The 17,170-nt window shown below is 38.9% G+C and overlaps 1 protein-coding gene across 1 annotated transcript in view; it reads right to left on the reverse strand.

The window, feature by feature from the left end:
- Window positions 1–17,170, reverse strand: part of ANO4 (anoctamin 4) — a 182,799-nt gene that overhangs the window by 124,199 nt on the left and 41,430 nt on the right. Inside the window, exon 2 of the mRNA XM_071732949.1 lies at window positions 571–777. Within this exon, the coding sequence (XP_071589050.1) occupies window positions 571–640 (70 nt within the window). The 5' untranslated portion in view covers window positions 641–777. The remainder of the gene's footprint in view (window positions 1–570; window positions 778–17,170) is intronic.

Here is a 17,170-nt window from a genome sequence, read left to right on the forward strand (position 1 = left end):
ATGTCAATTAGAATTTGATGTTTCCCAGGAGATTCTGGCTTTCTTTTAAAAAGTTTAATTTTGCTAACCAGTTAACACATGTTATAAAATCTCCTCCAGTTCTAGAGTTTTTGCTTGCATTCTAGCAGCAAGACTTTCATCTATATCCTGGATTGTGCCTTTGTTAAAAACCAATGTTAGTGTCAATTATCCAGTTCCACCAGAGATGCCTGTAGCCTCTAGAGCACTGCCATTAGCTCAGGACTTATAAAAATTTAAACATATATAAGGGGAGTAGCTCTCACCCAAAGCTCTCTCCATATTAATGCTTTGGGTACCACTACGTGTTATATATTTTTTTATTATTTAACTTAAATTTTCATTTCCCACTTCCAGTTGTCCCAAAGGTTTATACTCCCAATAACAGACAAAACTATACTGACGCAGACAAAACATCAATCAATAGCTCTGACAATCAATAGGTTGACCTCCATGCAAGCATGACCTGATGCTATTAACACCAACTTCACAACACTGCCACAGATCACACATGAAATGCAACTGAAAAAGGTGTCAAGCCAAACCTGTTACCTGGCTGATGGGACTTTGCTTTTCCACCAGTGACTGCTGAAATACTAGACCCAGAAGATGAGGCTTCCATGTTTATTGACCTTCTGTCTTGTGGGAGTGAAGGATGCCTGACCACAGGCGGATGCTGTGACACTTGGTAACTTGCTGCAGTTCTCCTCTGACAGAGTTGCACACGCTTTTCAGCCCCATGAATAGATAAACTTATACCTGACAGGAATAAGAATTAGTACTGTTAGATACAAGAGAACAGCACAGAATAAGTAAAATACAAAAACAGCCATGATTTAAATGTAATAGCCTTCTTGAAGGAAAAAAAAAAAAAAAAGGAAAAAAAGAAAAAAATCCCATGTAGTAAAAACCTGATTTTTTAATGAAAATGAAAAATACAAACATCTTTGCTGCTGTGCTGCAGACATCAGAGTCAGACACATTAATAGATATTTAAATTAATACACAGCCATGGTTTACTGCATTACTGGCCTGCAGGAAGACTTATCTTCCAGTTCTTAAAAAATCCCACACAGCGCACACAGGATGATACTAATGAGGTAGCTACCACAGAGTTTATTAAATGACAGTTTTCTGATTGATGAACTAGAACTTTGCAATAGATTCTTTTCTTCTGAGCATTCACAAGGGTAGGAAGTCTCATCATATGGAAAAGACGCTACACTTCAGGTAGCAACTAGCTTTAAGGAGAAAGATAAAGGTCTGTTGGGAGGACAACAGTAAGGCTACAAACAACAATGACATTATCTTAAGCCTGAAAAACAATTCCACTTTCACCAGCCCTGTGAAACATTGCCTACAAAGCTGGAAATTGTCTTTCACAGCAAATTCGTCACATAGCAAATTTTAAATAGAAGTTGTGATGAAAAACAGGCTTTACTTTTCCAAAGAGAAAAGCCAAATCGTAATTTCGTATGTATCTATTGTAGCCTTAAAAATAAATAATATCTTACAGTAAAAAACATTGATTCTGATTTCCTTCATTTGAATCACTCTCAGCATATCCTGGTCAAAATTTTCAGACAATCTTTTTCAGGCAACAAAGCTGAATGATAATGTTACACTACTGTTTTACACTTAATTTGTGAGTCTTACTCCTTTTATCAGCAGCCACTCTTTATTTAAAATAAAAATAAAATAAAAACCCTAAAAAGGCCCAAAGGGGCAAAATGAGAAGCAAATGGAAAAGCAGACCCTAAATAATGGAAATGTGGATACTGTAAGCATGTTGTAAGTTGCAGTAACTCAAAACCATTGGGCAACATTGATTAGACTCTTCTTTTTTTTTATGAAAGGAATCCAAGAATGCCTTAATGACTTTACTCTTCCAGTTCCACTGAAAGTAAATGTATGTGAACCTCCAGGTCATGGAAGAAGTTTTGTCTCTTTGAAGTCTTAATACACTTTGATCCCTTCCAAAGGGAAGGAGGGTACCAATCCTATTGGCAAATAGTGAGAGCAGTGGGGCTGCACGTGTGAGGAAAGGCTGAGCAAATCACTCTCCTTTGAGATGGCTCCATGCATTCAGAAGTGAAGCTGCACACTTGCTCCCTGACTTTGCTGCACTCCAACAGAGCAGTTCTCCTGTAGGAATAGTGAAGAGATGAGGATTGTCCTGCAGCAACTGCTCATGTACTTGCTGGTTACAGGGCTAATGCAACTGCTGGTTGTTTCTAAAGACTGTTAAGTCACATCTTCTTCAACAGAGACAGCAAATCCCAATCACCCTATTCCATTGTTTCCTCTTGGGAAAGGCAGTGTAGTAATCCATGTAAGGAGAATGCCAATGAGCATGCCTGGACAACATATTTCTTTGACTGTGTGAACCATATAAAGTAGCCATGAGGACTTCAATCAGTGAGAACCTAAGCCCCAGATCTAAATTATCTCTTTTTTTCTTGTACTCTCACTAGAAATCTGAGATGCTCAAAATATTGTGCAATTATTGCACAACAATTACATTGTTGAAGCCTGCCAGCAGAGCTGCTACTGTTGTTGATGCTGCATAAACTTGTAGTGGTGACCCAGATAATGTTGTGACTGACAGGGTAAGTTACATTGTCAGGAGAAATAAATGTCTCCTGCAGCCCCTCACAGAGCTCCAGCTGTGCCACGGTACCTGTCCTTAAGTCCCATTCTACCCAAGAAACTGACCCACAGCTGACAAACTGTGGGACTTGCTGGGCTTTGCTCAGTTCCTCACTAATTGTATATGTATGGTCAGAAAAAACACAGTGCTTGCAATTTGGAAATCATGGTAACTTAGTGTACTTACTAAAGGTCCTCTTCAAAATGGTTGCCTGTACTCTGCCATGTCTGTTGAGAATTCCTAGCAGTCATCTTAAGCGTGGCAGCTCTCAGAAGAGCACTTTTGTGCTTCTCTCTGCTTCTGTCTTAGGTGTGGCAGAGGCTACTGTTCAAATTATCCTGCCTGTACCTCTGCATTCAGCCATGTTTTCATCTCACTTCCATCCTAAGTTCTCATTTATATTATGTGATAGAAAGAAAAGGTTCTCCCAGTTCTCACTGGCTTGCAGTATGACTGGTTTCATTGCTGATGAACATGAACTGGCTTTGCTGTGGCCTGATATGATGGGCTTGCTCAAATGATAAAATGTGAGGTATAGCAAGACAGAAGAAATAGACATCTTGCTGGTGTCTTAGACAGCAGACTAAATAGAATATCATTACCTTCTGTGGTTTGCAGCTTTCAGGTAAAAGTAGCTGAAGTATGATTGGGCTCTTGCACACAAAGAACTGGGCTTTTACATGTAGTGTAAACTGCTGAAAAGTGGAACAGAGCAGGATTCAAGCCTGGGTTCTTGGGAGGCTGTGGTGAGTTTAGTTACCTAATGTAGAGGGCAAAGCTAGAGAAGGATTAAAAAAGCATGGTGTACAAATGAAACCAGAGTTTATGCTTGCTTCATCCCTTCTTCATTTTGGAGTGAGTGGATGTAGAAGACCACTGCTGAACACTGTCCCCAGGCTTTCTCTTTACTGGCACATATATCTATGCAAAGATCAGGAATACTTCCAGCATAGAGCTCCTTTTCAGTGTTCCTTAAAATGTGCAGTTTAATTTAATTTTTTTAAAAATTTTAAAAAATTTTTTCAAGGGTTGGACTTGATGATCTCTGAGGTCCCTTCCAACCCAGCCAATTCTATGATTCTATGATTCTAGGATTATCCCTGTTATCCCTAAGATATTAAAAAAGATAATGACAACTGTTTCCTTTTATCATCACCACTGTTTGTGGTATCATTAAAACAACCATCTCTCTGAAGCTTACAATGGAGTCAGTAAGTTATTCTACCAATGCTAAATATGAACCTGTGATGGCACATACTTACTAGCTGGATCTCTGTAAGACCATGCTTTAATTTTGTCATAGAGTGATCTATTTTAGGAACTGGTTCCAAACACACACTGCCTGCTACATTACTTTGAGGTTTCAGTAAATTGTTTATTCGCATTGTGAAAACAGTCCATAAACTGTTATGCAGCTGTGACTCAGCTTCCTAAAGTATTTGGGCAGCAATAATTTTCATACATCAAAACAAAGGATCAGCAGCAGATCATTATTCTTAAGGACTACAAAATTTGCAAATTGATCACATGCAAAATTATGTTCAATAAACAGGTTGACTCTGGTTATGTGTAACATTTTGTTTCTTCCACTAAGGTGCAGTGATATCAAATGATAACACTAAAGTGCAGGAGGAAGGATGTGCCAGCATTATTGGAATTTTTACAGATTTTTTTTTTTCAACACATTTAAACTTAAAAGTGCCCAGGGACTACACACTGTATACCAAAGATGTATTACCAAAAATTCATTACATTTGGGAATTTGGGAGTTCCATGCAAGCTCTCCATGCAAGCTATTTTCTCCACACAAGACATTTCTCTCAACTAGAAGAGTGAATTTACATTATTTTCGTGATAAGAAGGTGAAGAATAAGAACGGGAGTGTCCTTGTTTAATTACCATTGCAGCTTTTAGATTTTTTTCCAGAGAGACACCAGATGTTGCTTTTCAGTGTATGCTTCTTTTGTTAAGCTAGAAGTAAACATCTGCAAAAATGTAAGAGAATGATATTACAGTAAGATGTGTCATTACCTTCTTTTCATGTGGGCGAAAGTCCTTTTAAGAGATATTGGCAGTTGAAATTACATCCCTAGGTAACGTGCAGAAAAGCAGAGACAAAGGAAGGGAAAATCAGTATAGAAGCTATTAGGAATAGTGCATGTTGTTTATGGAAGATGAAAACCTGATGAATTACTGCCACTAAGCATACTCTAGAGTAAATGCCACCTACTCTTCCTGCAAATATCCTACACTGCTAAAAAGTCCTGGGGTTTGTCAGTCAGAGATGTGAGAAAGCAGCACAGAGATCTCTGAAGAGCAGATGTTAACGTTGACACCAATTACTTTTTGCAGCATGATGATACCCAGAAAAGGCATCTAGAAAGATGAATTCTCCAGAGGTACACTGCAGACTGGGTCTTCAATAATTAAGTTTGGTCAAGGTCTTCTCCTGTCTGCAGCCTTGGTCTGACATAGTTACTGACATCAAAATCCCAGTGCAGGCCTAAATATGAGACTTCTGACTCTGCCTGTCCTTGCAGCTTGGTCCTTTCTAAAGTGAGCTTGGCAGCCTCAGTAGGTGGGTAGGAGCACACTGGCATCCTCTGACAGGCAGTCAAACTTGACAAAACCCAGGAGTGCCTCCTGCCTCTCTCCTGGCTTAATATAAGCACAATTTCAAGCCAGCACAGCAGTGAAGAGGCAAATGAAAGCCCTACATACTGGGCAGTAGCCACAGCCAAATCTTCAGTTTGGAGCACAAACTTCTAGACAGGGCTTGGTCACCTGTACCTGGGTGGCTGGTAGCTATTTAAGAGTGGCAAGTGGAAGTTTAGCATTTTGAAGCTGGATGAGATTTGAGCTTTTAAGTACTATAGGTATCACTCAGCCCTTTTGCTTCCTTGCATGCAGCAAAGTTCCTCCTCTGTATTTTCAGATCTTTACAAGCCTTTCTCTTCCTCACCTAGATTTTTTTTTTCTCATACAAGCTTCTTTCCTCCATGAGGAACTGCTCTTCTTGTTGTCCCTTTGCTCTCCTCTGATGCCTCTGTTTGAGCTTGCAGGTTCTTTTAAGAGTAACACCTTCACCCCCTCCCTACCAATCCCTCTCAGCTGTGCAGCTTGCCAGCAGGGAAGAGCAGCCTTTATCCTACTTCTGGCTAACATATTGCTCCCAGCAATAAGTATTTTTATTGTAATTTTTTCCAAAGCACCATTCATTTTTTCACTGTACATATTTTGCCTCTTATAAGGTGACAGTTTGCCAATAACACTGAAGAATTTTTAATGCTCCAGATATAAAACCTGCATATGAGAACATTAAAAGTGGAATACTTAAGTACTTCCAAGAGAGGCAGCAACACAAACATTAAGAAGAAAATAGGGAGATATTACTAAAAGTAGATAGTACTGCAGTGTGCCTACATGTGGAGGTTTTTTTGACAATATTTGGTTTATTGGTTCATCAGATGCTACAGAGATGAATGACCACATCCTGTGCTGCTCAGAAATCACTCTACCCAAGAATTTCATGGGGCATCTGCTGTGGTTAAGTCTTAGCCCTCACTGGTGGATGTTGGACACCACACACATCTGTACGGAGCAACACCTGCACCCAGCTGACCTCACCCAGCATGCCTGCCCTATTTCACTGAGCATGGTTCAATGGCCCTGGTGATATCCATGGAGATAGCTCTAGCTCCAGAAGGCAAAATATCCAAATTATATTGTGGCAAGACTGAGACACCTCTCACCTGGGGAGGCACTGGCTGTAAAGACTGTCAGGTTTGAGTCAGCACCAGTTCTGTTCCAACCTGTACCACTTATGTGTACAGCCAAATACAAATACAGGTTCTTTCCTGATGTGTCTTCCTCTAGCCAGAGATAAAATGGAGAGAGGTCCTTTTCAGAGTAGAGCAAGTGCTGGGGAGCATAGATCAAGAAGTAAGGAAGAAAATCTCAGCTGTAGTGTCATGTAGGCAGAAGATGTGAAACTGCCCTGGAAGTTCTGCTGTCATCAAGACAGAGGTAAGCAAGATCATAAGGAAACACTTCAGAAGCATGGGCAGAGACTGGGAAATGAGGCTCTAAGGTGAAGTATTTAAAATAGACAAATTACATATTTAGTTAATTTCAACATTTATATCCATGAAAGGAGAAACTGAGCTAATTTTTTCACCTTAAAAAGCTGAACACCTTTTCCTCACCTTGTGCAAATTGCCATATTTCCTATTAAAGTCAATTATGCCCTACAGACAGCTTTAGCTTTTTCACATTTTGAAGCCGGCTTTGATAAGGAGGAGTTCAAGTAACATAAAAGGTTTCTCATTCAAAACCAGTTTCACCTGAGACTCAGCAGTGAGACAGCTATGCCTGATGCCACAATGGACTCTCCTGCTTACTATGAATCCTAGGTAGAAATGAATGAGCATGGAGGAAAATTTTCCTGCTCTTCTCTGTACACATGCCTGAAGGCAGTCTTAGATGCAGCTCCTTTTTCCCCAGCCTATGCGCTACTTAGATAACTAATAAATCCAGAAAAGCGTGGGTATCTTTTTCTACACCTTAGGAAAAAAATGTTACAACAGTATTAAGATTCCCACAACAGATTAAGTCATTTTTCAGATGTTTTAATATCACCTCTCTAACACAGCATCAAGGCCCTTGCCTTGATGGGTGACACAAATGATTCATGAAAGTGTATATAAGCTCAGTATATGCTTCAAGTACAGCTTTGAAAATATTGAAACATCCCTGACTACATCAGATGTAAAAAACCAAACCTACAACTGCAGACTTTTAAATGAGCAAACAGAAAAGCTGATAGTTAGAGAACTTCCTTGGAACTTGACTGGATAGAGAGAACACTGCTTAATAACACTGCATCTTGACAAGTTATGTCTTTAGTTTTCTGAGGCTTTGAATGGTCTTCTTCCCTTTCCCCCAGTATTGAAGAGATGACAGGATTTTCAAGTCCCAAAGCAGTTTTAGAAATTGTTCCCTGAACGTTACTTTTTCCCCATTTCCTATAAAAAAATTTCTCCAGCTAGCTTCTAACTTTACATAAATTTTTAGCATATATCGTTTTCCATGGAAAGAAACGAGAGAGCTTAAATGTACAGCCTGTGAAGCTCTTTTTCTTTGTGTGAAACATGTCAGCCCTAATATACTGGAAGAGATCATGAATGACCACTTCCCTTTATCTCTCTATTCTACTCATGAAACTACAGAGCTCTATCACACCACCTCTTTGCTGTTTCCATCCCCAAGCTTAGCTGATAGTTTACACTGCTGCTCCTCTGAGTTATGCAACTTACAGTGACCAGGGATTCCTGGTCACTCCTTCTCTCTTCCTTTCTTTTAAAGAAATACAAATCTGTAATGCACATTAAGAAAGGTGCAAGAAGAAGCACCAGAAATGCCCATGCTATTCAGGCTGGATTTATTTATGCAGTGCCACAATGATGCTTCTGGTTTTGTTCTTTCCTTTAAAATTTCATTTGCCTCAGGATACTTGTAGATGGGCTCTGCTTCTTGGTTGCATTTGCCAGCTCTTCTTGGCAATTTTCTAGAGAATCAAGGATCTGTCTCCTAATACACCTACTCGAGGTCCCACAAGGGCTGCAAGAAACAATACTCTTATCTTTCTCTGATTTGTGTGTTGCACCTTTCTGCACTTCAGTTGTTTTCTAGGTCTCATGTTAATCAGTTCTGTAAGAGCATAACTGTACAGACCTCTTGTATTAGCAAAACAAATCTTTGCAAAGGTGCATCACTTGTTAGTGCATGTTTTTGTTTGTTTTTCAATTACCCCCTTCAACAGGAAGATGGAAACATCATCCTCTGCCTACCTGGTGGTGTTAGGATCTGCTTTTTTTTAAAAAAACATGATCAAAGATGTGTCTGAACTAGAACCAGGACTCCATGAAGAAAGGGCTCACATACACGCTGTGTTTATGCAGCTTTCTCTGCATCAATACAGAAAAAAACAGTTAAATGGCTGCAGACTCCAGAGGGACATAGCTTTACACTTGCAAATGTGCTTTTGGCCAGAATAACTTACTCTCCCCTACAAAATTGACTACATTACCTCTGGCATAACTGCATCCAGAGCCAGTGTTAATTTAAATCTGTCAAAGACCTAATGAATAAAAAGTTCTTACCTTAGGCCCCCCATAAAAGGGTTGCTTTCATAGCCCCAGAGGTAGTTTATTAAATTACAAACTAGCATTCAACAATGATTATCTACCATGACTGAAAATCTCCTGTACTGTTCAGAGATGTAGGATAACAACCTGGAGTCATGGAAATGTATTGGAGAGAGTCATAATAGCCCTACTTCAGTGGTCTACATAAAAATCTAAAAAAACACCTTGTCTTCCTTAGGCATGAATTAAGAGAAAAGCTCACTCAAGGGAATAGAAAGCTCCTTTGAGTTGCTGTTGACTTGTTGTTTGTCATGGGCCACTGTGCCAAACACAAGGTGCTGCCTATGAAAGTTTCATGAGCCTGGGTGCATAAATGGAACTTTTTTTCCTGAGATGCCTAATCTGATTAATTTATAAGTTTTGTATTTCTATTTCTATCTAATAATTCATTATTTAGTTCCTCTCAACCTAAAGAAAACACACAAAAACATACACTGCTCTTTTTCCCAGGCTTCTGGAGTAAAAGCTTAACAATTGCATGTAAAATATGCCTCCTTTGCTTTGTCCAGGAAGCTGCCATCAGTATCATTTGGTACCATCCCAGCTGACTGAATTCTTTCTGAGGTCACCTTGTTGTTGTTCTGTATATTACTTTAAACTTTTTGCTTTATTATCTATTTTGATTTACTTCATTATTACAACTGGACTTTTAATAGTATTAGAACCACACAGATTCTGAAGCGTAATTTGGAAAAAAGAAATAAATTAAAAGTGTTCATGAGAAACAATACCTTCTTTTCCTGAACTTGAATAGACACAATGCACATCAAAAACTGAGGATACTAAAATCTTCTCAGTAGAAAATATCCCTATAAAAACATTTCAATTTGAAAAATGTAATCTAACATATCAAAGAGAATAAAATTAGCAATGAGAATAGCAGTAAAATTACTGCAATTTCAATTACTGAAACACCATCAGTAATACCAATCATCAATTAATGCTACTTTAATACAGAATCATAGAATGGCTTAGGTCAGAAAAGACCTTAAAGATCACCTACTCCAATCTCCCTGCCATGGACACTTCTCATCTAGACAAAGTTGCTCAAAACCTCATCCAACCTGGCTTGGAACTCCTTCAGTTAGGGAGCATCCACAACCTCTCTGGGCAATCTTTTCCAGAGCCTCCCCACCCTCGTAACAAAGAACATCTTCCTAACATCCAGTCTAAACCTATTCTTGTTCATTAAAACCATTAAAACCATTTCCCCTGGTCCTATCTCTTGACACAATTAGGAAAACTCCTTCTTCAGCGCTCCTGTAAGTTCCCTACAGGCAGTTATAAGGTCTCCCCAGTCCTCTCTTCTTCAGGCTGAACAACCCTAGCTCCCTCAGCCTTTCCTCATAGCAGCCCTATGGGGCATCTTTGTGCCCCCCTTCCTCAGGGCTCATTCCAACAGATCTATGTCCTCCTTATGGTGGGGACACCAGAATTTGACACAGGATTTGAAGTGGGGGTCTCACAAGTGCAGAGTATAGGGGAGAATCTGCTGGCCATGCTCCTCTTGATGCATCTTAGGGTAGGGTTGGCCCTCTGAGCTGCATGAGGGCACTGACAGCTCATGTTGAGCTTCTCAGCAGTCAATACCCCCAAGTCCTTCTCTTCAGGGTTATTTTCAAGCCACTCTGTACCCATCTTGTAATTGTGTCTGGGACTGGTCCGACCAGGATGCAGGACCTTGCACTTGGACTTGTTGATCCTCATGCAGTTTGCACTACCCCAGTTCTCAAGCCTGTTAAGGTCCCTCTGGATGGCACCCCTTCCCTCAAGTGAACCCACTGCACCACAGAGCTTGGTGTCACTGGCAAACTTAGTGAACTAGCTTATAAAAATACTTCACAAACCAAGAAGCAAGAAATAAAACATAAAAATTAAACCCACATAGCAAAACACATCAAAAGAATAAAACAAAATACAGTGAAAACAAGAAGCCTAACCAAGATTAAATATTTCAACTGCCCCGAGGAAATACTGATAGGAATATTTTAAGTACTGTGTTGAAAATTTCCTTCAGAAAGTGATCAAAAGAGACCCAAAGGAAAAACATTTGCAAGAATATTAGAATTTCTGTGGACTGGCTTTTGACTCACCATCTCTACAAACATGTGGAATATACGTCCACTAGAATAAAAGTATGTTCATACAAACCCCAATAAATTCATATCTGGTTTTGACACAATAAATAGCATCTTATCAACACTTCTTTTTCTGAGACAGTATCTGTTATTTTTAAAAAAATTAGAAGATTGGATTTGTCTTCTTAAGTGGCACTTACTGATTTAGTAACTATGCAGTAACCCTTTTCTTATTCATTTTATTACATATGCACAGCATTTACTTGCCAGAAATAGACTCGAAACAGAGATGATTTAAAACTCATTTGCACTTGTGTTAAGCACAGCATTTGAAATTGTTTTCCTTTTTAACAGCCAGCTATTACTCCGATTTTTGAAATCAAGAGCGTTCTCATTAAACCTTTCTGCACTAATTTTAAGCCTTTTACCCATATGCAGACAGTAAGAGGTAACTACACTCAAAACAGTGATACACAGAACATCAGGGCAAATTGCAATGCCTTGTGAAACAGACCAGCAAGTCAAGTCCCAGATGCTTTTTACTATCCAAAGAATGAAGTGAAGCACTGGCCATACAAATACATTTTTGGTGTAGATTTAAAAGCAGAGAATTTTTTTTTTTTTTTTTTTTTTTTTTACATCTTAATGTGCTGCCTGAATGTCAACTGCTATATTTCAAATACCACGTCTCATTTAATGTCATTTAATCAGATATTCTCTATAATGCAGAACAGTGCAATCAATCTGAGACATCATCTATGAAAGAAGAAAAAAAACAGGAGACTTCACAGATGGAAAAAAGAGATAGCTCAGGATACATCTGAATGTGCAGGCAGTAATTTTCAGCACAGCAACTAGGCTTAATTTAACTTGGTCTTTTTTGTGCCCTGCTTCAGGGGACAGGTTTGACAGTGATACTCTCTTGGTGTTCCAGCCCCAGGCCAGCTCCAGGCCCCGCTCCCTGGGGAACCCCCACACTCCTGCCTTTGCCCACCTATCAGACCTTTTACAGGCTTGGGGTCAAAATCCTCTAGGCCACATGCATTTTTAATGACTATCAACTGACTTAAATGCTAACTTTAATTAAACCATATACAGCAAATATCTTTAGGAGCAGGGTCTCAGACAACAAAAATTACTTTGTTCCACCAAAGGGGGAAAATCATCTTACATCACATACTGAAACAAAGTATATATGCTTGAATAAAATACCTTTTCAGTAAACATGCACCTAGACAGATGTATAGCTAACTAAACAGGTTACATGCTGGGTCAAGTCCAATGCCTGGGAAGGTTTTTGTCCCCTGAAATGACCCCATTGTGGGCCTACAGCCGAGGACTCACGGGCATGTCCCAGGTGCCAGCACCTCTCATGTCCAGGGTCTGATGCTGGAGCACAGCTGGAAAGAGACCCAGAAGCTTCCCCCCCCTTGTGGGGAAGGGGATCCCATGCAGGCTGGAAGGACATGCTGTGGTATGGTTTATCAGCGCTTAGACAAGCATCATCCTGCACAGGAAAAACATCAGCTTCCACAGACTTGCTGAAAGACCTAAGTCTGACATCAAACCCTTCTGTGGAAAAGACATGTTAACAAGGGCCAGATCTACCAGAAAATTTGAGCTACCTGTGTTGGAGAATGGCTTGGTAAACAGACATGGCAAGTGTCATGGCAAGTGACATGGCAAGGACACAGTGTCCTTGGTGGTTTTGTTACAGAGTTTGAAAAAGTGAGATAGCAAGTAAACAAGGTGTGGGTTTGTGTGGAAAATCCCCAAGTGGGGGGAGCGTGCAAATGTAACTTTTTTTGTAGTAGCCAATCAGTGACTGATTCGTAGGCATAATTAACAGAAACACTATAAATGGAACCCTGAACCCTCAATAAAGTTGAAGCTTGCTTACCAATCAGATTAATTGACCAGTTGTCTTACCTTGTTGTTCCCAACGTGTACTACTTGTCCTAGTTTTGTCCACCATCAATTTCCAGGACACTCTCTATTGGCAAGTAATGTTTGTAATAAAGCCCATGGTGCCAAACTTTCTAAGTGTCCATAAAGTGATGGCAATCCCCAGAGGGAGGTTGCAGCTACAGTGTGCAGCAGATGCTGGTGAAAATCTGTGTTGGTCTGAAACCTCATCCTTCTGGCAAGACTCCAGGAAATTAACAATACAAGCAATAACAAGATGCTATTGAAAAGAATGTGTAAACCTGACATGTTCATACATACATTCCTCACAGAGGTACAATTTGATTGTTCTCAACTTACGCTGATTTGCTTTGGAACAAAGCACAGGTCTTGCTTATTTTACTTCTGAGGTAGATTGTATTCTATTATTTTTTTTTTTGTAGAAGGCATTCCATGCCCTAACTCATTCACTGAGTAAAAGCCTGCAAGGCCCACCATTCTTTCATGTGTAAATATTTCTCTGGTACAGTAACAATTCAGACAAACATCTAAAGTATGCAAGGTAGACTTTAAGGTATGTTTTATGCATTACTATAACACTTGATGCTAGTTCAAAACTAACTTAACATTCAGTGTCCCTAAAGGTTAAGAGGAGATGCAGAGGAGATACAATTTTTATGAATTCACCTAAACCAATTTGATGATGGAAAGAACCAATAAAAAAGAACATCTGCCTAATTTTAATTCCTGTGGCTCTCGGTGAAATGACTTTCACAAATACTCTTTCCTAAAACTTCCTTTCTTCACTTATACCTCTGGCACTCAGTGTCCCATCACTGCCCGTTCATTTTCAAAACCGCAAAAGTAAAGTAAAAGCAGAAAGTAAAAACAAACAAAAAAAATAACTGTACTTATGTAACAAATACTGCAAATATTTGTAAATTATATTTCTGCTTATTGCAAATATGTTGACGGGTACATTTGCAAGAACATTCCAGTCTGAGAGCAATACTGAATTTGTCCTCTATAGCACAGGAGTTGTGAGGATTCAAACCAACCTGATAATTAGGGAAGATTGTCCAAAGATCACAATTTTGGCCAGAATTGAGAATGTTGTTCATTAGAACTGTTCAATAGATGTGCAGAGCATAAACTTCATGAACAATTCCTGAACTGAAATTTCATCACAAAAGCTGCCTATACAATCCTGAAACTTTTGGTAGTGATTCTGAGAAAAGCATAACATGTCGTTAACTGGGACTGTCTTTGAGGGCCTGAAAAATTAAAAATGGTTGTGTACTCTGCTCCAATGATGACCTACTTTCCAAAAAGAAAAAAAATCAATTGCAGGAGCAGCATTTTATTTAGAAACTGAGAGAAGAGCAAAATCTATTAATAGGGTACTGAAACCTAGAAATACTCATGGGCAGCCTAGTCAATTAAAAAACTGAAACAAGAAATAACATCAAGCCCTTCCAAAGCCAAAATCCTTAAAAAAACCAAACCAAACCAAACCAAACCAAACCAAACCAAACCAAACCAAAAACCAAAACCAAACCCAAACCCAAACCATCCAACCAAGAAGAACAACCACAAAAACAAACACAATAAAACCAAGCAGCCCATGTACCTCATTCCTTCGAGTGATGGATGCCTGGTTAGACTTAACTACATAAAACTGTCTTATATGCACCCTGAAAGAAAGAGCAATGTATACTTCTTCATATTAGATCTAAGCCCCAGAATCAAAATGGCATAAAAAATAATCTCTTCCTTCTAATCCTTTATGAGCACAAGCCTAAATCCTGAAAAGGCTGGGTTTAGAGATAATATTCTTGTTAAATTTCTATGAGGAGTTAACCACCAACCAGAGATGTTTTTCTTCATTTATAAAGCAGTATGAGCCTGCTTACAAAAGGCTATTAATGGATCACAGCAGCCATAATTACTATTGCAGGAACAGCAATCTGAAAATGGATTTCCAAAGATGATTTTAATGCCTCAATCAATAAAGTGTATTATGTGCCTAGGAGTGAAACAAGTAGATGAGTTAGAATTGAACTGGATGAAGGTTTGTGAAGAAATGAACATTAGGTAACAATATAATCTGTTAGAGAGTATTTCTTCTCAATAACTGATAATTTTTATGAAGTATTCAGTTTCCTCCTGTGACATCTGTCCTTGAAAACTGAGCATGATTTTAATTTCATAGCTACTGACCATAAGTCTTTCAGTGATTAAGCCATGGCAAAGAAATGATGGTCATACTCTCTTCCTCTTTCATAAACTTCTGGGTTTTGGTTTTGCTCCTGCTTTTGCAGCTGGAAAACTTACTCCTCTCATAATGGTTTTTTCAATTTTGGGTCTTCACTTGGACTTTTAAAAAGTGAATCTAAACCAACCAACCAAGATAAAGAAAATTTCATCACTGTCAATATTTAGCTCTTCTTTAGTTTTCTTCTTAGGTCTTCCAGTTAATAATTAATTTTATAAGTAAATGTATCAGAACCTAACTATGTGACCCAATACAATGATGATTCATAAGAATTCCTAAGTTTTGCTGTCCAAAGAATTGGATAGCATTACTAAGAACTGCTGTCCAAATGTGCTTGAAAGACTTGGTGCTCTTATAATTTCCTTCTTAGAATTTAGTGGTATGTGTCAAAAGAGTTTCTATATTATTTTCAACTAAAAAAAAAAAAGTCTTGAAGCAGATACTTTAATCAAATCTTCATGAATATCCACAGTTTAGAATTGAGTGATTATTCACCCTGACAATAAATTCACATCCAGTGAGTAAAAAAAACATAAATGTTCTTAATTCATGCAAAGTGATAATTCCCTGATGGCTTTATTTCTGATTTATACAGGTACAAGAGACCATAAATAAACAAAGTATACAACAAAGTTATTTTTTGCCTCTCTTATTGTATTACAGCACATCTCATCTTTCCTCCTTAATTTTAAAACTACAATTTTAATTTATTACATGTAAAGTCTACTGTTCACCCTTCCTATACAAATTAACTTGTATTGTCTGTAAAAACATGAAAATAAAGATGCACCTTCAATACATGCAAACTCCCAATCCAACTTCCTCAGTGAAGGGACTAGGTTTTGCTTTGTTCTGAGGGATGGTAACATTTTGACCTAGCTATAATCCCATCTATCAGAAGCATTGGGGAAGAAAAACATCTGACAGCCAGCATAAGGTCAGTCCTTCAGCCAATTTTTCAGAAACTCAATCATGACAATTCAAAACAGGCCCTTCTGTATTGAAAGATTCTGGCTCAACTTGCAGTCAGTTGCCATGACCTGCTATCAGCTTCCTTGGAGACAGAATCCCATACGTGGTATTCTGTAAGTGTATTGCTTGCTGAGCTGCTCACTGACCAAACACCTTGTCAAGCTTTCAGCTGACTTTGGAATTTAAAATTAAGTTCTTGACAGGACCCTGTATACATCATAAAAAAAACCCAATGCCCCTTCAGATTACACTGATCCTATCCTCCATTACAAAAACACAGAAGGCAATCTTTTACTTTACATGGAATAAAAATATCACTGCCTGATGGCAGAGACATCTCAAAAGAACACGCTTCAGATAACTGTTACTAACTTTACTGCTAACTTTGGTCTAAAAGTTTAACTTTTGTAAAGATGTTGCATAACGTGAATATTTCAGTAGCTGAGCTTATTTTTAACTGCATTTACTTTTACTTGAACTACTACAGCACTGAACTTAAGGCTGTCACCTTTAAATGACTCATTACATTATTAAAATAAAATTTTAAAAGCCTTTCCAAAACTTTGCCCGGCTTAGAGGTGCTTTTTAATCTGTTTCTCCTAGTTATGCACTGCACAGAGAAATAACCTCTGGATGGCTGACAGCATCGCCCAGCCCTTATCCCAGCAGAACCAGCTTGCTATCTCCAACCTGTGGACAAGACCAGTGAAATAAAATGAACTGTGCCCATACAGCTAAATAAAACCAGGTGGTGAGGGTGCAGCCAGAGCCCACTGTACCCACTCCAGACATCAGCAGTGCCTCTCAGCCAGCTGCCCGTGGGCAGCTCAGACCTTGTAATTACAATCACAGATGGCACAAAAGAAGAAAAGGAAAGTCCTCTAATGATCTGCCCTCCTGCTCACTACATGCAGTGTGGGAACACTCCCCCACACACTGGTATGTTCTTGAATCATTATGTGCAACCTCAGTAGTGCTGATTGGATTTTTTTTTAGCAGACTGTTTTCCGTGGTAATTTTGCAGTTTGACTAAAAGCAGCTGTCTCTTGCCAGTCCATCAGCCTCC

Source organism: Heliangelus exortis, chromosome 1, assembly GCF_036169615.1.
Source record: "Heliangelus exortis chromosome 1, bHelExo1.hap1, whole genome shotgun sequence".
NCBI classification, from domain to species: domain Eukaryota; kingdom Metazoa; phylum Chordata; class Aves; order Apodiformes; family Trochilidae; genus Heliangelus; species Heliangelus exortis.